At 38.9% G+C, this 25,520-nt stretch overlaps 1 protein-coding gene across 3 annotated transcripts; it reads left to right on the plus strand.

Annotated features, from left to right (window-relative positions):
* Window positions 1-316: 316 nt before the first annotated feature.
* Window positions 317-19,543, plus strand: ATXN3 (ataxin 3). 3 transcript variants are annotated; one of them, XM_005149509.3, is made up of 11 exons: window positions 317-367; window positions 3,257-3,421; window positions 3,966-4,010; window positions 5,420-5,505; window positions 5,905-5,971; window positions 8,391-8,478; window positions 8,733-8,865; window positions 9,953-10,128; window positions 10,552-10,675; window positions 12,706-12,794; window positions 13,439-19,543. In XM_005149509.3, exons 1-11 carry the CDS (start codon window positions 344-346, stop codon window positions 13,531-13,533), a joined length of 1,092 nt encoding a protein of 363 aa, XP_005149566.1. In that variant the 5' UTR covers window positions 317-343; the 3' UTR covers window positions 13,534-19,543. The 3 variants fall into 3 exon arrangements, with proteins under 3 accessions (XP_005149566.1, XP_030905186.1, XP_030905187.1); XM_031049326.2 differs by having other exon boundaries at window positions 349-367; window positions 3,261-3,421; XM_031049327.2 differs by lacking the exons at window positions 317-367; window positions 3,257-3,421; window positions 3,966-4,010; window positions 5,905-5,971 and having other exon boundaries at window positions 5,423-5,505.
* The last annotated feature ends 5,977 nt before the right edge of the window (window positions 19,544-25,520 follow it).

Here is a 25,520-nt window from a genome sequence, read left to right on the forward strand (position 1 = left end):
GGAGCTTTGTGAGCGCGTGTCGGCAGAGGGAGATGGAAGGGACAGAAAGGAGAGGCGAGCTGTTACCGCTGAACTCGGTGGCGTGAGGAGCCCGGGCACTGTGGTGCTCAGGTGTTGACGCTTATAGAGTGAACTCGAGGTACATGTTTACTCTCCCTGCGGCACTGCTCAGCCCACCGGCCTCCTTGCCGACAGGGGGCGCTGGCACGGCCGCCTCACGCAGGCAGCCTAGCTCAGCAGGAATCTGCGCGGATTGGCTGACGAGGGTGGCCGAGCAAGAGAAGGTTGGATTGGCTGGGGGAGACGTCACGTGAGGCGGAGGCTGTGGCCGTTGACAATAAACATGGAGTCGATCTTTCACGAGAGGGTGAGTGAGGGTTTGTGGTATGGTTCTGCGGGCTTTTTTTGGGTTTTTTTTTTTGGGGGGGGGGGCGGCCGGGCCACTCGGCCGCTGTAGGGGATGTTATGCCACCGGTTGGTCTTCGGGACGGGAGTGTCTTCTCTGAGGATCTGCTCGGAGTGGCGGCTGGGTCTCCTGACTCTGTGATAGCCCTGGGGCAGCTCTCGGTCCGAGGAGGTATACTTCGCCTGTGTCGTGCCCCTTCCCGCTATCCTTCCGGGAGCAGGATGAGGCAGCGGCTCTCTTTCTCTCCTGGGATAGAGCCGAGCTCTTCCCGGTGCCTGTGGGCTGGCCCAGCGTGGCTCTGCGAGGCCTGCCGGCTCCGCGGGGAAAGGAAGTGCAGTTAGTGAAGATCAAAGAGGGTCAGGCCTCAGCCCCAGTGCTCCCTCTCGCATGGTGACTGCTTTTCTTAGGCTTTTAAAAATAGGCCTCGAGTATGGGAAGGTACAGGCTGCAGCTGCTTATGTTGCTGTGAGAAAACTCGCTTGACTGAGAGATGAGCATGAGGGTGAGCAGCCGCAGGCAGGGCTGTTTCTGTGCTCACGGACACAGCCCTTCACCTACGCTGGCTTGGTTGGGCTTGTGTTACCAGCAGGGAAAGGGAGAGCTGTTAAGGAAGTTCTAATTAATGTACTGTGCTTTTGTGTGCTGAACAGTGTTTCCTGTTTTGGAGGACAAATGCTTCTATGAACTGCTGTGGATATCCAGTTTCCCAAATATGAGCTATTTATGCTTTAATGCTATTAAAATATAATTGTCTTTTTTTCATCTGCTTTCCCAGTGTCTGCACCTTTCTTGTCTTAAGATTAATGTTAGTTTTTATACACTGCTGTCATATATTGCTTGGTTTAATTAGCAAATAAAGCAAAATAGCAGTATAACTTAAAAACAAAAACAACAAAAAAACAACCAAACACCACCACCCCACCCCCCTCCCCCCAGAAAAAACCCAAACAACAAAACTGCTCTGAAATCTGTGGAGTGTGAGCAGTGTTCTTTCAAACTAGGTCTCTATCACAAAACTTAGCAGTCACTGTGGTGTTACAAGAGCAGCTGCCCATAGGATGAGTGTTGGATTTCAACCATTATGGTCTCTGTTACAATGACCTTGAGTTCCAGTCTAGATCTGAAAATATGTTCAAAACAAGTATACCTTTTCCTTACCTGGTCTAGCTTATTGCATAATGAAGTGATAACTTTTTTTAATGACTAAGTTGCTTTCTAATTTAATAGTAAAACTGCTGAAATTTAATTCATAGAGCACAATACATTTAAAGTCACAAGCTGATTGTAGTTGCTACAGGTTTTGGGATGTGGGAGGGGGGCAGCCTTGGATTGCTCCTTGACAAGTCAGCTACACTGTTACAAAATTAAATCTGAATGCCTGTTTTAAACTGGAGTACCAACTACTTTATCTTGTTATCATTATTAGTCTACAAAAAATTTAACTGAAATTCTGTCTCTTAAGGGGTATTTTTCCCTCATCAAGCTATGTCAAAATATTTAAAGTGCTGTATGTGCACACACATGTCCTTACACTTCAATCTGTACACCTTGGATGTTCCAATAAAAAGGCATGAAAATATGGTCTTTATAAAGGAAATTTATTAAAACAAAGACCTAAGCAATGGGACACTTTTAACAAGGGAATGACAGTTGCAGAAAGTAGGACTAACTACTACTAGAAGGAAGCACTAACTTAGAAGTTGGTAATTTCTTTGATATTAGTGTTTGAACACACTGAAAAGTAGGGCAGCAGTTTATATCCAGATAGATTTCAAGGAGGAAATTTCAGATTATGGGAAGATACAGTATTGTCTGCATTAAAAAAAACACACAACAACAAACAAACCTGAAGTTAATGTCTGTTAAGAACTAAGATCAGTTTTCTCTTCTGCATTTTGCACTTACTGTGTACAAATTTTGCATATGAAAATTAATGTTTATTGCTTTAAGATAAAACTGTACAAACACAGAAAGTGAAAAACACTTTTAGGAAAATTAAGATCGAAGACTGTAATACAACTAATTTTCAAAGGTGTTTTAATATCTTTTTATTGCTGAATGAGTTTCATATAATTCTGGTGTGATTCTTGAACAGGTTCTTCTGTTACTGTTTTATAATACGACCAGCAGCAGGGATGTAATATCAAGGGGATGGGAGCTGCTGTCAAGTCTTGAGATCCTTGCTGAGGGAAGGACCTGAGCTGAAGGAGGTTTCTGGTTTCTGTTGCAGCTGGGCTGTCTAGCCTTAATAAATCATTGCTCAATTAAGTGATGAAGTCCTAAGAAGTTTCTGTGATTTGCAATAGAGGGAACTTTCAGTGGTTCTAACCTGAACTGGAAATAAATTTTGCAGATACATAATTTTTAATCTGTCCAAAGTCCTAAAGGTCTGCTTTTCTTTTCCCACATGTGGAAAGCAGATTGCTAATAGCAACACTTGGTAGGGAAGAAAAACTTTTAAGAGTGCAAGAGAGATATTTTTTCTTTTCTTATTGAGAAGTAAAAATCTAAACTGTTTGATTTTCCTGTGGTTGTGACTTGGAAGCGTACCGATAGTTGCAGTCTTTGTGTGATGGTGACAGGCAATTTTTAACGTTTTAAAAAATAACATTTTGACATTAATTTATTTCCTTTGAGGAAATAAAGTAGCATGCATGTTGGTTTGTTTTCATCAAATTGATGGGAGGGTTGTATTCTATAGCTTGCAGTGTAATACGTCCAAAGAATATATGGCATTCTGTGTGAGTAGCAAGGGCAGGATGCCTGAATTAAATGGTTGAGTCATTTTACAGAGTGAAACATTACTGTTATTTTTTGTTGTCTTTGGTTTTTTTTTCTCTTCCAATTTAGCAAGAAGGCTCGTTGTGTGCTCAGCACTGTCTGAATAATTTGCTACAAGGGGAATATTTTAGTCCTGTTGAGTTATCCTCTATTGCACAGCAGTTGGATGAGGAAGAAAGAATGAGAATGGCAGAAGGAGGAGTGTCTAGTGAAGAATATAGAACATTTTTACAGGTAAAATAATCTTAATTTGAGGGTACTTGATATTTGCCTGAAGTTTAATATTTTGTACCACAGACCCACTATTCTTGCATAGCTAGAAAAGGTTAATTCCCTAGTGCTGAAACTTCTTAATTTTATATGTCTTTTCATTCACACATCTTAAATTTGGCATTCTCAAATGTTACTAGTACAGCTTTACAAAACTTCTCCAAAAAGCTACATTATCTTCATCTTGCAGGTAGAGGGATCAAGCATCATGAGGTGGAGGATCAGCAATTTGCCATTTTTTGGGTTGTTTTTTTGTAAGCTAGTGGCAGCGGTAGAAGCAGAAGTTCCTGTGCCTGCCTGTCCTTTAAGCATTGAGCATTTCTAATTTAAAAGTTTGGGGATTTTAATTATTTGGTTAGTTAGGTATTGTAATTAGCTCTACATACTAGAGCATACTGAGTTGTTTCCTTTAAGTATGTGTAGTTATATTTATTTTCAAAACTTATTTCTGATCTTTTATGCTTACACCATTTTTCCCTTCTCTCCCTCCCGACCTCATACTAAGCAGCAGCCTTCTGTAAATATGGATGATAGCGGATTCTTCTCAATTCAAGTAAGCATGGCTTTATACTGACAGAACTTTTCTATTTATGCAGTGTCTCATGTAATTTAAGTAGCATTGAGCTTTTTACCTAGTTTGCAGTTCATAAGCTTAATGTAATTAAGTACTGGACTTCTAAATCTTCAGAGGGTTTTCCACTAAGTGACTTGCAGTTCTTCAGTTCATAGGCCCTTAAACACATGGTAGGAGCATGGACATCTTGAACTGTGAAATGACACATGCTGGCAATAAGCTTGATTCTAAGTTAATTCTTACAGGCACTTCACGTGTAGATCTTGGCTCCCATATACTGCTGGTGAAAAAGCAGACTTGAGATTGTTTTCTCAAATATAGACTGTAAAGCCCTTGGCAATGGTTTCAGGGTTATTATAACAAATGGAAAAAGCTGCTATATCTAGATGTCTGTTTTTATAACGCACACAAAACAACAGCAAAAGTTATTGAACACCGAACTGCGTGTTGTATCTAGGTGAAGGTGAGGATGGCAACATGGTTTAGTGTGAGGTATCCCTGCCCATGGCAGGGGGGTTGGAGCTATATGATCTTGAGCTCCTTTCCAACCCTAACTATTCTAAGTTCTATGGTGCTTTGCACCTTTGGCTGCCTCCCAAGCTTTGGGCGATGAAAGATACCTCAAGAGCCTCTGTTTGTTTTGGTTGGTTGCTTTGTTTGTTTTGGGGGGTGTGTGTGTTTGTTTTTCTGGTTTTTGTTTTTTTTAATGGCAGGGCAGTGCTGTTCCAGTCAGTGAAAAGCTATTGATGATTTGGCATTTCTTGTATTCCTTCATTGTGCTTCGTCAATATTGAAGCTGAAAAAAAAAGCTTCCTTACACTCTACTTTTTTTGCCCTGTCACTGCTCTGCTTACTTGCTGTGCAGTTGCCTGGCTGAAAGGGCAGTGAATGTTAATTTAAATTTCTTACAGCATCGTTTTGGTTAGTGCTAAAGAGTTACTGTAATAGAGATGTGCTAATGCACCTGGCTGATCCTGTGACAGTCTAGTGGTGAAAAATTTCCAATAGTTACTGTGGGGAAGGATGATACTGTACTGGGGGGATGGGGATGGCAGAACAGTGCATTGAGAGCAGAGAGATAACATCAAGTGTCTGTGAGAAGTTTACTTTGAGTTACAGCTTTGTCTGGGGGAATAAGCTTATTAATACAACTCAGTTAAATCCTAGTAGTTTTTTTATTTCCCCTTAGATATAGCATGCATGTTACGTTTGCATGTAGATCCATGACAGTTGTGTTTTGAATAATGTAATTTCTAGGTTTCCTAGCAGTGTTTTGAAATCCTGAGTTTTATGAAACTAGTGTATTTGTTTCTAGCAGTTAAGACGGTTGTATTGCTTAAATTGAGATTTGACTGGTTTGATTAATGAAAAGTGCTGTTTTTTGACAGGTTATAAGCAATGCCTTGAAAGTTTGGGGTTTAGAACTAGTCCTCTTCAACAGCCCAGAGTATCAGAGGCTTGGGATCGACCCTATGTAAGACATTATTTTTCTTAGCACCCTGCTTGTATTTTACAGAAAAATAATACTCTTAATCTATGACTTAAATCTTTCTTTAAAATTACTATTTCAAGCTCTGTTGCATTCTGATGGTTTTATTATCCCCTCTGTCTTTAATTTTTTCTATTTGGGGGTATATATGAGTATCTGTCCTCTCTGCCTTTATATCTCAATATCTGTGGCATCATAGATATATGGAGATTTCAGTAATGCTGACAACTTCCTAAATGTTACAAAAGTAGTATGAGTATGGTTGTATTACTGAAATTTTATTATGTAAGTTTAAATTAGTGGTAGCAAAGAACTTGAACATTAATATGCACTCCAATAGTAGAGTATTTAATTTTATCTATACCTTTTGTTTTTTTTTTACAGAAATGAAAAATCATTTATTTGTAATTATAAGGAACACTGGTTTACAGTTCGAAAGTTAGGAAAACAGGTGACATTGTCTCTTTTTACTTAAAAATTGACTTCAGAATGGGGGTGGAAAAGTGGTTGCAACTAGACCATGTGTTGGCCTTTTGCAAGCTTTGCCTGCAGTTTAGTAGTATTCTATATTAAAAAAAAAAAGAGTATATGTTAAATGTTTGTAATATCACAAAAATACCAGGGAACTTTTTATGAATATTAGCCTGGAGAAATACCCTAGGATCAATTGCTTAGTGAACCTGCCCTTTAGGGAGCTGCAGTTCTTGTAGAGTCTGTGTGACATCTTTAGCTCTTTTCTGCATGAAAAGAGGGTGAGAGGACAAAGATCAGCATCTGTATAGAATGCAGACTAATTTTAATGTATAGATTTATTGACATTGTAAAAATAATTATGCTCATTTAATGGACCGAAGGTATAAGGAAAAGTTCAAATTTCAAAGTTATTAATATTTATGGTTGCTAGTGTTTAAGAGTATCCATCAGGATAAGGTTGGGGAAAGTAGAATCACAACTTTCCGCTATTTTAGAAAACTTTCAGAAACAATTGTTTTATAAGCAGGAAGTAGTTACTAAAGGTAAGGGGTGGCCATACAAGTATATGGTACATACATATAATAACTCAAGTCATATCCATATCCATTGTAACACCAATGCAGTTTTTATTTCAGTAGCCAATCATTGTTCTGGATCACACTGCATAAGTTTTATGTGACATAAGCTGGTTTGGCGTTTTCAGGTTTGGTTTTTTGTTTGTTTGTTTGTTTTTCTTTTTTTTTCCATAGAAAATGTTTGTGAAATGGCTTTTATGTCTACAATAATGCACAGGAGTCCCTTCATGCATTTGGTTCATTTTGCATGCTGTGACTACCTATCTTGTCATCCAGATTAAAAACCCCAACAAAAAGCAACAACAAAAAAAACCCTACCAGTGAAAAACCAAAAACCAACCCAAAACAAAACTAAAACCCCAAACAAACAAAAAACAAACAAGAAAAAAACAAACCAGAAAACAACAAACTAAATAAAATCCAACTGTGAGTAAACACATTAAACACTGCTGTTCTGCTTCAATTTGAAAGTATGGGTAATGTTACAGGCCATTTTTGTGTATTTAATATCAAAAAGGCTGAATGGTCTCTTTGAAAGTATGGGAATGTTGTTTTATTATATATGCAACCATGTTGGGTGGAATTTTGTGTGATAGTATTCTAGCCCAAAATGTTCTTAGTTGGAAGGGTAATGTTTTCTATTTGTACATGCAGCTTGTAACCACATGAAAACAATGCTAGGTGTGTGTTACCTAGAGAGGAATGAAAAAAAATAGACTCAGATTTGACTTGCTTATGTTACAGTTAAAGCAAAAGCAGTTTACCAAACCTTCCTCCTCTGTGTTCCCTTTAAAAGTTTGTTTGTAATCTGTCCATCACGTGTGTTTATGTAACTTTATTGCCCCTTCCTGCATTGTTGGTTATCTTACCCTCTTGCAGTGGCAAAGGGTGTTTTTAACAAATTCAGTGACTGAATGAGATTGCCAGAGAGACACCTCTATTCCACGTGAATTATAGTATGGGCCCAACTGCAAGTGTGTAACTGCAATATGGAAGTTTGGATATAGATAAATGCATTTTTGTGAGAATGGAGATAAGAGTTCTCCTACTATCTTCAGTGATGCTTCCTGATTAAAATGGGTAGTATTGAACGAGTATGGTATAAAAAGGTTCTTCAGGTTAATTGCAATATATATGGGGTTTTAAAGATAGAATATTTTGACATCCATATTGTATATATTTTTTCTGTAGAAGTGTTATTAATGACTACTTGCCATCTTCAGGGAACTATAAGTAATCTGTGTATATATTTATGTCATATTATAACATTATGCTCTAAATTTTAGTTAGTTTTTCTTTTTAAATTAAAAATCTTAGAAGTAAGCAGTAGTTTTCAGCTTTACCAGCTATTAAAGGCAGAATGTTTAATAAAGGTATTTTATGTAAAGAATTCAACTTCTGTTTCCTGTATCTGTTAATTTCTTAAAGATACAGTGTTAACTCATGAAGGTTTTCTTCCCTCATTAGTCTCTGAACAGACTTAAAACTCTGATTAAGCAGAATTTTAGATGCTGTCTAAAATAACTCTTCTACAATTATATTTTGACTTGCCTGTTTTACTCAGTTTGTTTGATTCAAATGTTCGGTAATGGGAGAGAGCATGCAGTAATTTCCTCACTTCATACCTCCTGTTAGCTGAAGAGTATTTGAAGGGTAACCTTCAGCATTAGAGGTATTGTGCTTCAAGACTTTTAATTTGGTAATTTACTAGATTTATTCAGATATTCCATCATAGAAAATGACCACGATGTACAGAAATGGGTTACCGAGTAATCTTTATGCTAATTTGTTCTCTCAAACCTTTTTTTTTCTTAATTACAGTGGTTTAACTTGAACTCTCTCTTGATGGGTCCAGAACTAATATCAGATACATATCTTGCACTTTTCTTGGCTCAATTACAACAGGAAGGTAATAGTAACTTGCAGATGTTAAATCTCATTAATTAAAAATAGGTAATAATAATTAATTAATTAGAACTTATGTATTCAGTTAATTATTCTTAGTTTTATGATTGAAATAGTGAATTAACCTAAGTCCTATATAATGAAAGGTAGAGCCCTACATTGTAATAAACTGCACATTATTGTGTTCCATATAGCGTGCATTTTAGGGTGTTTTTACATACACTTTAATGCTGTAGACTTACGATTTATTTTCCTCAGGTTATTCCATATTTGTAGTAAAAGGTGACCTGCCAGACTGTGAGGCTGATCAGCTATTGCAGATGATTCGGGTACAGCAGATACAGCGACCAAAACTAATTGGAGAAGAGACAGCACAATCAAGAGATCAGAGGTAAGATAAACAGAGATTTCATTTTAATAATGTTAAAGTATGATTGGTTTCCATGATTAATATCTCCATGGAGACAACCTCCTTAAGAATTAATAAGAAGTACTTTTAGTGCAATATGCTTACTACTATTGCATAAAGTAACAGTAAGCTGGTGAATACAAATGGTGTATTTGTAAGTGGACAAAAATTACCTGAATAAGGAGTCAGTCTTTCCATGTGTACAGGTGTTGTATAGTGCAGTTTTTCAACTTAATGATTACAGTATTTTTCTACTTCCTGTAAAATGGGTAAGCAAATTTTACTAAACTGTGGTTAATAGTAATCAATCTGTAATTAAGACTGCTTAGTGCATTCTGTCATAAGTAGAAAACAAGAAATCCATACCTGAATTTGACATCGTATAAGTCATACAGCATTCCCTTTTGGAATAATTTCACTGAAAATGTTGTAGTGCTGCTCTTTTGTGAAACATACTGATAGTATGAAACATCCTTGAAAGCATATAAAGTGCTACTTCTGCAATAATTTTATCACATTTTCATAGTGAATGAATTGCAGTAAGTCAATTGCTTAAGGCTTTTTGGAGGAATTCATTTGTTATGATTTCTTCCACTTTATAAAGGTAAATTGGTGTTGTAAATTGATGGAATAAAACCAAACGACTTGGTGGTAACATAGAAAGTGTGTATAGTTTACAGAGGACCTATTGCTCTAGTGTGGTCATGAGAGTTTCCCAAGAAAGAGCTCACATGCACTGTTTTCTGCTGTTGTAACTGTTTAAGTAGCAATTGTTTTAAGTAACATGTATTACTGCTTTTTGTAGGCTTATTGTCTTTGAAGTTTTCCCCATTAAACATGTACATGGGTTTAGATTTTCAGTATTTTTTTTACAGCTGCAAGCTCTTCTTGCAGCCCTTTTGTGTTGCTTCACATTTCATTTAGAAATGAAAATAATTGTTTATAGAACAGGTTTTCACAACAGAAATGTTTTTCCCAAACTTAAAAGTCAAATTAGTAGAAAATACTGACTGTAAATTTCATAGTAAGTTACTGTTTCTGCCTGAATTCTGCCATATCAATTTCACAGGCTACCCAGAAGTGATATGGACCAAGCAATAGATGTTAACCATCCTTTTGATGGAACAGGCATGCTAGATGAAGATGAAGAGAATTTTCAGAAAGCCCTGGCTCTAAGTAGGCAGGAAATGGATATGGAAGATGAAGAAGCTGATCTTCGCAGAGCCATTCAACTCAGCATGCAAGGTGCAGTGCTCATCTAAATTTTTCTTACAGTGTTCATGTTGCTTATGTTTTAGGCAGCTACTGAAATTGGTTTCAGTCAGACACTTCTTCCAGCATGCATCAAGCTCTCTGAAAAGACTGGCTTTGAGGCATGGAAGGACAGTTCAGAATTCCCTGTAGCTATCTCCTTTCTGCTTGTGAAAAGTTGAAACTTGCATGTTAGCATTGATCATTAGGAAGCAAGAACAAATTGGCAAAGGGTGGCAGGAAGGAAGGGAAGCAGTCCTAATGAGGAGACAGTATCAAGAAAAGTTAGCCTAGGCGCTTATTTCTGCAATAAGTGTATTTCTTCCTCTGAATTTTGAAGACATTTTCTGAAGCTGTATTTCATTTACTAACTTCATTTTACAGTAATTAGCAGGATATTGTATGTTCTGGTTTTAGGTAGTCGTCGAAGTGAGAGCTCAGACTCATCACCTCAGAATGTTCCTCAGTTGCCTCACACCAGTCATACAGGCTCCCTTTCTTCAGAAGAACTGCGAAGGAGAAGACAAGCGTATTTTGAAAAGTAAAGTAGTTGATACAAACTACATCTGGAAGTACATGTCCTATTTTACAGTGCTTTTGGTGTGTGGATGAGTTTCTCACAGAGACCCAATTTTTCTCTCTTAACATGTTTTCCTACCAGTACCTGAATTTTGCTATTCCCAGGTGGCTCCTTATGAAGAAACTTGTAAATAATGGGGGTTCTGTTGGTAGTGCAGCATCAGTCTTGTGGGGGATGAAAAAAAAATATACGTGTTGGGCTGGAAAGGACCTTAAGATCATCTAATTCCAACCTCCCTGCCAAGGGCAGAGATGCCTCACAGTAGACCATGTTACCCAAGGCTCCGTCCAACCTGGCCTTGAAAACTGCCATGGATGGAGCATTTAACACTTTTTTGGGCATTTGTTCCAGTGCCTCACTACCCTCACAGTAAAGAACTTCCCTGTATCTAACCTGAACTTCCTCTGTTAGATTTTAAACCCATTACTTCTTTTCCTATTGCTACAGTCCCTGATGAAGAGTCCCTTTCCAGCTTCCTTGTAGGCCCCATTCAGATGTATTTTAAATGAAATCCTATAAATTTCTGTAATGAGTTTTCTGAAGAAAAGCATTCTGTCTCAAAGACTGCTTCTGGTATTGATGCCTCTAATGTGCATCACATGAAAGTGTTCTAGATGATATTTTATATTGCTGTTCAGGAATACCTTCTTAATACACAGAATCATAGAGTCAGCTAGGTTGGAAAAGACCTTTAAGATCATCAAGTCCAACCATTACCCCAAGATTGCCAAGTCCACCACTAAACTATGTCACTGAGGGCCTCATCTACACATTTTTGAACACTTCCACAGATGGTGATTGTGGCACAAGTGCAGTACCCAGCATTTTGCCTTGTTGAACCTCATACCACTGGCTTCAGCCCATCAATCCAACCTGTCCAGATCCCTCTGCAGAGCCTTCCTGTCCTTGGTGTTGTCCACAAATTTACTGAGGGTGCACTCAATCCCCTCATCCTCACTGGCCCTAATAATGAGCCTCTGTTGACCAGTTGCCAGCTAGATGTGATACCGTTTACCACCACTTTGAGCTCTGCCATCCAGCCAGTTTCCAGCCCAGCAAAGAATACACCTATCCAGGCCATAAGCAGCCAGTTTCTCCATGAGAACGCTGTGGGAAGTAGTGTCAAAGGCTTTAGGTCCAAATAGACAATGTCCACGGCCTTTCCCTCATCAACCAGGCAGGTCACCTTATTGCAGAAGGAGATCAGGTTGGTCAGGCAGGACCTGCCCTTCATGAATCCATGCTGACTGGGCCTGATCCCCCTGTTTTCCTGCACGTGCTTTGTGATTTGACTTAGGATCATCTCCGTGACACTTATGACACTCCCTGGCACTGATGTCAGGCTGAGAGGCCTGCAGCTCCCTGTGTCATCCTTCCTGCCCATTTTGTAGAGTGGCGTTGCAGTGGCCAACCTCCAATCCTCTGGGACCTGCCCACTAGACCAGGACCGCTGATAGACGATGGACAGTGGCTTGGCAAGCTCCTCTGCCAGCTCCTTCAGTACTCTTGGGTTTAACTAGTCCAGCCCCATACACCTGTTTACATACATCTAAGTGGAGCAGGAGGTCACTAACCATTTCTTCCTGAATTATGGGGACTTCAGTCAGCTCCCTATCTCTGCCATCCAACTCAGGGAACTGAGTACCTTGGGGATACATCGTTGGGGTATTGTAGCTTTTCCTTCTCTCTGTCTCCTAGTGATGAAGGAAATAGAAATGCTATGGATGTGAGGAGTTGGACTTTGCATGAGAGGGTAAGAATGCAGAACATTCGGGTTCTAGGAAAACAGTCATGTGGCTTGGGCACATAATGCTGGGGTGGTATGATGTCTGAGGGGTAGCAGTGTGAAACAATTGAGATTTTAGGTGCAGGGCTGTTAGTGTATTAGACTTCCACTTCTCACTCTCGGCCTTCCTTACAATGAATTAGACTTGATACAGGTCTTACATGGATGTTAATCTTATTCTGTTATAAATTTATAACACTTTCAGGCAGCAACAACAGCAACAGCAGCAAGATCGGACCCAAAACCTGCACAATAAACCAGCTCTAAGCTCAAGCACTCTGGAAGCTGACCCAGGTATTGTTTTTTAAGCTTATTTTCAACACTGAAATATTTGTCTTTCCTGCTTTTGCGCTCTGTTTCTAACTTTCCTTGACTGCCTACTTCTTCACTCCAGCACCCATTCAGATGATGGATCAGAGCCATTACTCTTTTTGGCAGTGAAGGATTACTTTCTTGAAAAGGCTGTTCAGCTTTGAGTGTCAATATCCTGTTTCAGAGTGAAGAGCATTATTATCAGACCATATTAGTTCTGGCTTTTTGTTGTTTTGTTTAGCTTGAGTATTAAAAATTGTACCCTTCTATGGGATTTGTACCAATAATTTGTTTTCTAAAGTATTTTTAAAGTTGTATGATAATGTTATAAACTTGGAGTAATATCTGACAAAATTACTGGAACCAGTTTTCAGTAGAATGTAAGTGTGTAGGCCTTACTAATGTCAAGTATTGGTGATCCAAAATTAATATGTATTGCTTCTTACAAACGGTTGTGGATAGAAAGCGAAGTGCAAAATGTTCAATGATTTTACATAACAAAGCCACTCTTAGGAGTGGGGAGGAAACAGGAGAGTGTGGACAAAGGGAACAATGGTAGCATTTAACTACAGTTGAGAATCAGCTCTGTGCATTTATTACAACTTACATGCATTTGTTTTCTTTAGGAGGTGATATGAGTGAAGAAGACATGCTTCAGGCAGCTATGAATATGTCTCTGGAATCTGTTAGAAACAACTTGAATACAGAAGAGGAGAAATGAATTAGCTATTTTTTTTCCTCTTATTGTCAAAACACTTAAGTCTCCATTATAATTTTTCTGTGTGGATGTTGCACAAGCAGGGTTCATTTTAGAGTTCTGGAAGCAGGAATTGAAAGGGGGACTGGAAGTTGGTGTGGAGGGAATCTGCAGTTACAAAAAAGATTGCACTAATTTACAAAACTTTAGCACTCCTACTACAGAACCTTTGTTCGCAAGAGTAGCTGTATTAAAATTACTTAAACTGTTCACAGGAACCAAGTTAGACATGTGTAGCAGAAGGAACTTGCATTTAAAAAGCAAGTTTAAATTGTATTGAAAAATTTTAAAGAAATACAGAAGGTACTGAAAGGTAGCCATCAACTGATTTCCTTCAGTATCAATGGAAAAACAGATACAAGTAATAAACTGTACTCATAAATGACAAATTCCTTTGTAAGGAATCCCTTAAAATGGGAAAAAGAATTATGTTTATCTTAGATAATTTGTTTTGTGATTGTTTATTGTGGATGACTTAATGTCAACTTTTTAATCCTGCTGTCCACTTCTGAAATGACCCATTTTGCAGGAGAGACATAGAATCATAGAATAGTTTGGGTTAGAAGGGACCTTCAAAAGTCATGTAGTCCAATCCCCCTGCAATGAGCTGGGATATCTTCAACTAGATCAGGCTGCCCAGAACCACGTTGTGTCTGGCCTTCCATGTCTCCGGAGATGGCACATCCACCACCTCTCTGGGCAACCTGTGCCAGTATTTTACCACCCTCATTGTTAAGAATTTTTTCTTTATATTGAGTCTGAATCTCCCCTCCTTTAGTTTAAACCATTACTCCTCATCACAAGAGGTCCTGCTAAGAATTCTCTCCCCATCTTTCTTATAGGCCCTTTTTAAGTACTGAAAGACTGCAGTAAGGTCTCCCCAGTCTTCTCCAGGCTGAACAACCCCGATTTTTTTTAGCTGTTCCGCAAAGCAGAGATGCTCCATCCCTCTGACCACTTTTGTGGCCCTTCCATGGACCCTCTCTAACAGGTTCATATCTTTCCTGTACCGAGGACTCCAAAGCTGGACACAACAATCCAGGTGGGATCTCACCAGGGCAGAGTGGAGAGGCAGAATCACCTCCCTTGACCTGCTGGCCATGCTCCTTTGAATGAAGTCCAAGATATGATTGGCCTGGGCTGCAAGTGCACATTGCTATCTCATATCCAATCTTTAATCCACAACTACCCCCAAGTCCTGGGTAACTCCCAGTCCAAGTCCTGGGGTACTCTCAGTCCCTTATCCCCCAGGCTGTATTGATACCAGGGGTTGTTCTGAACTAGGTGTAGGACCCTGCACTTGGCCCCATTGAACCTCATGAGGTTTGTACAGGCCCACCTCTCAAGCCTGTCCAAATCCCTCTGAATAGCTTCCTATCGCTCAGGTGTGTCAGCTGTACCATGCAGCTTTGTGTTGTCTGCAGACTTGATGGTGATGCATTCAGTCCCACAGTGTGTGTGGCTGATGAAGATTCTAGAGTACTGGTCCCCGTACAGACCCCTGAGAACATGAGTTCTGCAAGAGATAGTCATCAGTGTGTTGTTGATAATGATGTTACTCCTGAGTCAGTGACCTCTAGCCTTTTAACACTTTCTGGTTTTACTTTGAGTTACAACTCTAAAATTTTCAGATCCATGATTAAAGTAGGATTTTTGCATTGCCCTATTATCTTTTAGCAGGTACACTTGACACCTTTGTTTTTTTGGGTTTTTTGGGTTTGTTTTTGGTTTTTAATTTCTTTTTGTTTTCTTAGGTTCTTTCCAGTTATGCCACTGTCTTTACTACAAAAGTAGCATATAATCAGTTGGGTTAAACAAGTTTTATTTTCTACCTCTTCTGTAATCCTTTTTTTTCCTCTCCAAGCTCAACTTTTCCAGTCTTTCATTAGGGAATAGGTGCAACTGAGTCTAGGAGAAAGGAGGAGGGGATTTATGTGCCATGAAGTCAGTGCCACACAAATAAGGTGCATTCTTGCAGTCTGAAATGACCCCTGTGCAAATCACTCATTTAAGAATGAATATTTATATCTGTGTGGATGTTCTTTCTGAAATGCTTTTCATGAGTGTCTGTCAGAATGTTGCAGCCTTTTCAGGAATGGCCTTTATTCATGCACCTTACAATTTTTTATCATGCTTTTTCTGATCCTGAGAAAAACTGGGGAGCAAAGTATGTGAGTAGCTTAAGCTATTGGTTGTAAGACAGTTGCTTTGATATCCAGGATGAATGTGTAAGAGGGTGACCAAACCTGACTTTCAACTTCAGTGCAGCAATTGAAATATGTTACATTTTCGTAAATGGTGCTTGAAACACAAATTCTGTTTACGTATAAATTAAATGGAAGTATGTTGTAGATAGAGTATGTAAGCTGTAGTCCACGTAATGCATTGTTAGCACAGGCATTCTGAGAATCTTTTGAAGATAACCCTAAATTTCATTATCAAAATATTCTAAAGTTAGATCATTGCACAATAGTAACATTTAATTAAAATTAATATGAAATTAATGGTATCTAGATGGAAATACACATTCAGCATCAAGTGGTACTGTACATGAAAGGGCTTTTACCTCTCAGTAAAGATTTGTTTACAACATTGCTTTCTTGATATCTTAGGATATTATTATGTTACACATAATTGGACCTAATTCTGTTTTTCTTAGCTGTGTGCTGAATTTCCACCAATGTCACCAGAACCACTGTATGTGCTAGACAGTATGGATTTTGGCATGCTACAGAGCTACTTTTTAAAAGCTCATTTTAAATTTTGTCTTTTTTTAAACAACCCTGTCATGCACATTATAATTAATAGCTGCAATGTCTCAAATTAATACATCTAAACAATGGCTTTAAAAGTCCATGTGTGCATATGCCATTTTGAAATGCTGTGTATGTTTTTCAGGATGAAAATTTCTGCTTTCAGTTTAAAATTGACATGAAACTGAAAACAGGAAAGAAGTCTCTAAAGCACTGAATTGTTTCCTTGCTTGTCTGTAAATCCACAGCTTTAATTTCCTGTCTTTTGTTGTGCCATGAACTGATTCTGAAATAAGACTCTCAGTTTTATAAATAGGTATAGGCTGACAATTTGATACCAGTACTTGGACCCTGGACCTTTTATTCCCTATTATATAAAAATATATTATTTCTATAGCTCTTAGTGTGGCAGCCTTATATTAAATATATAAGAAAAAAAAAGCCCCTTGAATTGCAGTAACTGTAACCTGTGACAATTACATGGTTTTTATAATCACTAAAGCATGCAGGTTTGCATTTGAACTTTCATGCCACTTCGTAAATTACTTTATCACCCAAGTGTTTTAATATGTAAGGAATATAAACAACGCCTGAAAAGCACATCTGTGTCAATCGTTACAGGGCTAACCATATTCCTTTATGTGCAGAAACACTCTCACTCTGCAAATACCAATTTAATTTTCAGAGGTATGTCAAGTTTCATTAAGTAGGTGTATCAGCCTAGTCAAGTAGCTAGTAGGGTGGCAATTTAAGCTACATGCATTAATTGCACCAAAGGAAAAGACTAATACTAATTGGTTACAGTATACATTTTATAACCCAGACCTAAAGTTCAAAATGTGTGGACGTGCCAAGAAGCTGTCAATAAAAAGCCAGTTTCATTTTTTGGTGTGCATTCTTGTGGTGATAAACAGTTCTCAACGTGGCTGAACTATGCTCATAAAGCATTTACTAATATAGAGCCTATTCCTACTGTTATCTGTTCTGTCAAGCTGAAGTATTTTTTGCATGTTGTAGCTTTAGGCCAAAGTCCATTGTAAAGGAGTAGAAACTGATTTTTTTTTTTAAATTACAGTATGACATATGAGGGAATTTTAGACTTCTTTCAGCCAACACATTTTACTGTCTTCCTCGCAGTGAGCGGTCTATGTGACTGCTGTGTAATTCATGTTTTCCTGCCTATAGACACCGAAGGGGTAGGCAAAATGAGTGATACATATATTAAATATCTTTCAGAATTACTTCTGTAAGTATAAGCTGTAAACTGTTTTCATGGTCTTGTAATGAGGATGGGAAGAAAAAGTGTTGTAGAGTCATAGAATCATAGAATAGTTACGGTTGGAAAGTACCTTAAGATCATCTAGGTCCAACCCCCCTGCTATGGGCAGGGACATCTCACACTTAACCATGTCACCCAAGGCTCTGTCCAACCTGGCCTTGAACACCACCAGGGATGGAACATAAATGCATTCATTTGTAATGTAATCATGCTTGAATGCAATTCTTGATGGCACAGCAGGTATGAGTTATTTAAAAATTCTAATTTTTCTGGTCTTGAAAGTAATCTGGTACAATACTGGCTTACTCTCCAACATTCAGGCTCCTTGTGCCCTTTAAATAGCTTCAGAGAGTTTAAATTAATTTTCAGATAAGGTACTATTTTTCATACTTCATTACTTTGCAGACTACTTAAAAATAACCATAAAAAGTTAAATTTCCAATGTGTTTTAATGTTGGACTATTATTACTATTGCAAATCTGTAAAATTGTGGGCAGTTTAAAATGTCTTCTGCACATGTCTAGTAAAGAATTGTATCTCTGTATCTCAAGACTAATATTATTATTTGCAACCTGCTTTATTACAAAACTGAAAATTAGGCTTTTAAAAATTACCAACAACATGTTACAGTTCTAAAATGTCTGTGAAATTTCCTAGAATTTACTGTTTCAAAAATTGATGAAAACATACAAATGGTGGCCTTTTTATTGGGGAATGGGATTGGAGAGCTCTAGTTACTCAGACTTACAAAGGCGTATGATTGTACAACTCATTTTACCAGGGCATACTTTTAACAGAATAAAAAAAAAAAAAAATCCAAGGAAAAGAAAATTTGAAGAGGAGACTTTAAGGGGTTAGGTATAAAATTGTGTTTCTCACTGAGTAAGCCATTACTGTCTTGACTAAACCAAACTTAACGCCTGGAAAATCTTCATAGTTACTTAAAAATCATTAAAAAAACCCCAAACAAACAAAAAAACCCTACAGGTAATAGATATAAATGATACAAACTAATTTCCCACATAATTAGTTGTCCAAGTGGGAACAATGCTTAATATAATATTTACAAACTGGCCCTATTCCAATACTTGATTCTTCAAATTAGTAGCTTCTTTGTGTTGTATCCAGGTTCGCATCTGAAAAGCATGAGCTCTTTTGCAATAAACTTTTAACCTGCATACACACATTTTGCCTTATTTGTATTTTGGACATGGAGGGAATGCTTCAGTATTTAGCCTGCTATAGTCACCTCCTTCCTCAACTGCAGTTCTTCACAATAGTGAAGTACATTTGACTTTTCATCTGCTTTTATCAAAACAAAATATTTTTCCTTTATTTTCTTGGTTAAGAAAAGCAAATAATTGTTACTACACTTAGAGGATTTTTTTTTTTTATTCCTAATACCCCCTTCCCCCCATTTGTAGCCACTGTGTGAATTCAGGAAAGGAAACTTGTAAAACGGTTTGGACAGAAAGGGATGTAATATTTAAATGCCACTGAGCAAAAAAAGGATAAAACCCTTGATATTGTCTTCAAAGCATGCAAGCACTGATAAAACTTTATTTTTTGCTACATGAAATTCTACATGTACAGAACAGTGTAGAGTTACGATTTTGTCAGAGAATATTTTATTTTTCATCTCTTGCCTAATGGCTGTGTACTTTAGAAATCATTTTCAGTAACAAATTTTTCATCTTGAGACTCTGCTTTTGGTATCATGCCTTCAGCTCTGGATTCCTAAACAATTTTGTCTCTATTTTGTGTATATAAAGCATATAACACTGGGAAGATTAAAAAAGGGAAAGCTGAAATGCTTTGTCACTGTTTTGACTGGAAAATGGCAGTGCTGTCTGATATTTTGAAAATGCTTTCGAAATAGGCATGAATATATATGGTTGTATTTGATATCACTTTTTTTAATAAATATTATTATAGCTTCTAACATTTCTCTCTTGACATTTATGTATGTGCTTTCCCTTATGTGTGAATTTGGCACAGAACCGTCAAACATTAAAACTGCATTTTTGCTAACAATGGGCCTTGCACCGCATGTGTACACACATGAGCAGTGGAGCAATTTTCTGTTGCTAATAACTGACATTTTATCATCTCTGATATCACTTGATCTGTTGATACTCCAGAATTTATGTAAAAGACAGTCTTGTGAGGGAGTTGGTGCCAATTATAGTTATCCTACATCTTTACAAATTGTATGCTTTCTATTTTAAAATAAGTTAGTGTTTCCTGTTTTGCTACCAGAATACACATTCTTTTTGTGACACAATGCACTGGTTTTGTAGCTTTGTCAATCCACAGACTAGACTGGATGATCTCTGTGTACCTTTATTAACAGTGATGAAGTCAGTCCACTAAAAAAGAGCTGCAATGCTAAATAGTTGGATTTTCATTTTTCAAGAGGACTAATTAAAGTAGGGAAAGAAAGCTTTCTGTGCTACTCTATTAACTTCTTGTCTTACTTGGCATTATAAAATGAACCACAATATGAGACATTTTTATAATTTCTATATATTAGAGATCCCTGATCTTACTTGAAAATGTTAAGACATGTTTCCCATATAAATGAATTAATCAAACACTATTGGAAAAGATGACTTGTCTTTTATCTCCTATGTTAAGCCATGTGTCGTGGTTTAAAACCAAACTGCACAGCTCATTCACTCACTCCCCCCCCTTGCTCCCCCGACTCCCAGAGAGTTAGGAAGGAGAATCCAAAGAATGTAGCCCCCATGGGTTGCGATAAGAACGTTTTAATAGCTAAGGTATAACATAAATCACTACTACTACTACAAATAATAATGATAAAGCCAGTAACAAGTGAAGAGAATACAACACCTCACCAGCCACCGACCCATAACTCACCCCACCCTGCCCAACCGAGCACCGAGCGATACCTCCTCCATCCCTCCAGAGCTCCAGCCCTTCCGGGTTTCTCCCCATTACATCCTGGTTATGACGTGCTATGGTATGGAATACCTCTTTGGCTAGCCTGGGTCAGGTGTCCTGTCTCTCCTTCCTCCCGACCTCCCCTCCTCCCTGGCAGAGCATGAGCTCAGAAAAGGCCTTGGACAAAACCAAACATTTGAGCAGTAACTCAAAACATACTTGCTATCAGCAACCGTTCCCAGCCCGAAAGTCAAAACACAGCACTGCACCAGCTACCAAGAAGGAGATAAATGACTGCTACTGCTCAAACCAGGACACCATGGAATAGGGTGTTTGAAGCATTGTAAACTTTTCCTCTCCATTAAACCCAATGTTTGAAATTAACAAAATCATTGAAGATGCACATTTACATTCTGTGCTGTATCACAGCACTAGTATTTCCTGTAATTGTCCTGCATGGATTTTTGTTTTGGGTTTTGGAAGGGTTTGGTTGGATTGGTTTTGATTTGTTGTTTGTTAGAGTTTCTTTTTTGAGCTAGGAATGGACTTGAAGTAGTGTATGATTTTATCACTGATAATTTTAAGGGCAGTAAGTATACTATCTAACATTTGGTAATGTATAAACCTGATGGAAAAACTTCACAGGGAAAGGAATTTTGAATCAAACCAGTGTCGGGGTTGTGGCTGGAAGTTTGTTCTAATCCAAAGTAGCAGGGGCCGGGTATCTCAGGAACTTGCCTAAAACACATGTTCAAACACATCTCTACTCTTGTAGTGATACACGGGTAACCAATGTACAGGGGGGTAATACAGAAAAATTGTACAAGGGAGTTAAAGGAATTCCTTTGCTTAAACAAAAGTGTTGTCTGTCTTAAGTACCTGCCATTGCCATCTTGCCAAGGCAGTGATTACTGCTGGAGGGGAAGAAACAGATGCTAATTCTACTGACAAAAGCAGATGAAAGGTCCTGCTGATAGGCGGCAGGAGAGGCAGACTGGGTGACCAAGCCTTAAGACCATGACAAAAACACAGATGTTTGTTCCTACTGATAAGCGGCAGGAGAAGCAGACTGGGCGCCAACTAACCCTAAGTCCATGTCTGAAGATTAAAAGGTGTAAAGGTTAAGAAGAGGAAGACTCATTTACTTCATCTTGAAGACCCCTGCCCACAGGAGGAAGACTCATTTACTTCATCCTGAGACCCCTGCCCATGACCAGAAGGGGCACTGCGCAAGTGCAAAGGACCTTCTGGCTCATTATAATACGAAGCGGGGGTAGATAATACATATGTATAGGCGGATTGAGCAACCTCATGTCTATGTATACCTTAAGAGAATAAATGTAAAGGGACAACAACCCTGAGGTGTGCATGCTTTGCAGGAGCTATCCCCATGCACCTCAGCGCTGAATAAAAGCATACCTACTTTACAACTTTAACTAGTTGTGGAGTCTATCCGCGTATCAATTTGGCGAGCCAGGCAGGAGGCCTCTGTCCGGCTGCAGGATCGGCCAAGGGGTGGACATCCTCGGCGCCACAGGCTGTTTGCCTGGAGGACCTCCACTTCTCGTCTGCTCACTGCGGGGACAGACAACAACCTGTGCCGGCTGCGGAGAAACGGTATGCTTGGGTTTTGGTAATTTGGGTTTTGGTAATTTAGGTTTTGGTAATTTAGGTGGCCTGTAAGGCGTACGCGTGGCCCGGGGCGGCTGGTAAGGCGCGCAGAGACGTCTGGCGCACAGCGAAGTTCCCCTTGGTTGGTATGGCTTGCAAGCAGGGGGCTCGCCGACCGATAGAGCGGCTGCTAGCGATCCTGGGAGCGGATCGGGTGAGCCCGGGTTTTCGCTGTATCCCAAGTTTTGGGAGCCAGGACGGACCTGCTAGGGGGGCAGGTGAAGGGTAAGCGAACCCACCAGGTTTCTGCTGTATCTCAAATTCTGAGAACCGTGAGGATGGTAAGCGGAACCATAGTATGAGTGGGGGATCCCATGTGTAACTTTGTGTTTCTGTGTGACTGAGACGTAGCATAGCTACGAAGCGAGTGTGGAGTCCCAATCCGCGGTTCCGTGTCTCCGCGAGGAGAGCGGCCGGAGACGGACGAAGTGTCTGTGTTTTGTGGTCCTGTCTCTGTCCTGTGTATAAGATTAAAAGAAAAAAAAAGAGAGAAAAAACACAAACTGGAAAAAAAAATTGTAAAAAAATGTAAAAAAAAAAAAATTTAAGAGGCATGATTGCAAAGGTTTTCTGTAACTGAAACTTGTGTAGGTGCTCTCATATTTTCATAAGTGCATTTGCAGAGCACTGAGAAGCTATAGAGATCTGTAAAAGATTGACTGAAATGGGAGCCGGTCAAAACAAGGAAATTCTGAGGAAAAGCCCATTGGGTTACATTTTGGCTCATTAGAAAGAACTGAGAGGATCTTCTGGGGCCTCTGTAAACAAGAAAACGTTGGTAAAATATTGTAACCAATGCTGACCTTCATATACTTTGGAAGATGAAGGAAAATGGCCCAAAAATGGAACTTTGAATTATGATACATTGTTATAATTAATGTTGTTTTGAGGTGACAAGGAAAATGGAATGTATGCAGATGTGACAGTGCAAAATTAATATACCTCTTCCTGATCCCTTAATTTTTGCTTTGGAAAAGAACAGGAAAAACTAAAAGCTAAAGAAATGTTGTTCAGATTGTGATACTGGGGAAAGATGTTTAAAGTTAAGGAGGGAGCTCGAGCAGCTCCTGTGTTTGAGTATGGGATGGGTGCCGGGATTGACAAACAAGTGGAAACAGACATGTTGATAAATGCGGACTGGGAGTAAAGGAGGACGCATGGAAAGTGGATAAAAAGAAAGCGGTTGCTTTGAAACTGGTGGAGAAGGAATGTTGAGCAGAGGTGGGGGAGTAGGCTCTTCTGTGGAACCGGATCTGTGTGTGTGCTATGGGGAGTTTGGACCCTGGAAGTGAGACTGCCCTGGAGGGGGATGCCATGGGGCAGCTCCAGTGAATGAAGTAGAACAAGAATGACATAAAAGCTGGAAAGAAGAGAGTTTACCCCCTCATTGGGAGGGACCATTTCTTGTTCTTTTAACTACAGAAACGGCGATAAGAACTGCTGAAAAAGGTGGACACATGCGTCATGGATAAAAGGATCCATAAAAGAATGGAAAGTTGTGACTGAACCCGGAGACACCAAGCTGACCCTCAAGAGGACTTGGATAAGTAACTGAGAGAATTCATATTGACTCCTGTAAATTTGATATGGGAAATGCAGATATAGTTGAAATTATTTTAAGAGCCAAGTGTCACAGTTGTTTGAAGTATATTATTACTGGTAGGGGAGACCACGAATAGTTTTTGAGAAATCAATTACAGTTCTTTTTGCATTCGGTGTGAAATTACCACCTCGTTGGAATAGTTGTTGTGGGGTATACCTTTAACCTACCAGAGAGGGCAAGACCGGAGGGAGTCGGTGCTGCAGCTGAAAAGGTCTGCCGAGGGCTGCAACCCCTGGGGCTGTGACCGCTGAGCACTATGATCCTGACTGGACCTCTTTTGGTGTCGGTTCTGATAGGAACCATATGGGAAAATGCCGTGGCTTTTAAAAACATTCACAACAACTGTAGTTGAATGCATTACCACAACTAGAAGAAGGAGGATAACCTCTAAAACCTTGGTCTATCACACTGTTTATTGAATGCAAAGGAACAAAGATAGGCAGTTGCATATATAATCAAACTCAGTGAGAACAAATTCAGAAGAAAGAAGGTTAATTGGAATAAGTTATAATGAAGTTATAGCCAATTTGAGTACCTCACTGTCAATAATTTTTGATGCATGTGATATTATAGATGATAATTTAGATACTAATTGTGGAAGTTTAGAGTGGAGGTGGTACTATAGTAGCCAACCAAAATATATTTGCCCAGGTGGATACCAATGTCACATAAATCCTGATGATGTACCTAGTCAAACGGCTAGATATCAGTCATCACACCTCTGTGGAAGAAAAGGATGGTCTTGTGTATGCTGGAATACTGCAGGCTGGAGATATGACTATCAATGTAAGACTCTATGAAATTTAATAGCAGGAATAGCTGTACAACCCGTGCCTGCAAGCCAGTAAATTTAACTGAAATTTAACTGAAAAATTGGAAACAGAAAAAAAAAAGTAACTAAAATTGGACTTAAACTGGAGAAGACCCAAATGTGATTATTAGTATTAGGATCAAAGAAAAATATAAAGAGTCAATACAACATCATGTATTAAACTGGAGTCCAATATGAAATTCCCACAGTTGCTAAAAAAATCTCTTTGTAAAGCATTGAATATAACTGTTGTGTTTTTGGGGGAACTAACCGGGGAGAGAGATGGCCCTGGGAGGCAATGGAGAGTAATATAAGTGACCCTGCAGTCTGGAAAAATCTAAAAGGGAACAAATGGACCAGGCCAACAATGGCAGATTGACTTTACAGAACTGCCAAGGAAGGGGGGTACAGGCATTTGTTACTAAATTGAATAATAATCAAATGGTTTGCTGTCTTGGATTTAAAGGACTCTTTCTTTGCTTAATATTGGCCAAAGAAAACCAGAATTTATTGGCTTTTGAATAAGGAAAATCCTGGCACTGTAAGGAAAACTCAACTAATTTGGACAGTATTACCTGAAGGGTTTAAAACCAGTCCGACGAGTTTTGAAATCAGTTAACACTGGAACTAGAAACATGGAATCCACCACTCAGAGGGACTCTCTTACAATATGTGAATGACCTATTAATTGCTACAGGAACAAAGGAAGAATATGTCTCGTTAATGGTGGGATTGTTGAATTTTCTGGGACTGAATGATTATCAGGTATCCAGACAAAAGGCCAAACTAATTCAAACCTGAGTTTCCTACCTAGGATATGAAACAACAGGAGAACATAGAAGTTGGAACTGCTAGAAAAGAAGCCATTTATCAAACACCACGACCATCAGCCATCAAGGAGTACGTACCTGGGAATGACTGGATGATGCA

Source organism: Melopsittacus undulatus, chromosome 4, assembly GCF_012275295.1.
Source record: "Melopsittacus undulatus isolate bMelUnd1 chromosome 4, bMelUnd1.mat.Z, whole genome shotgun sequence".
In the NCBI taxonomy this organism is placed as follows: domain Eukaryota; kingdom Metazoa; phylum Chordata; class Aves; order Psittaciformes; family Psittaculidae; genus Melopsittacus; species Melopsittacus undulatus.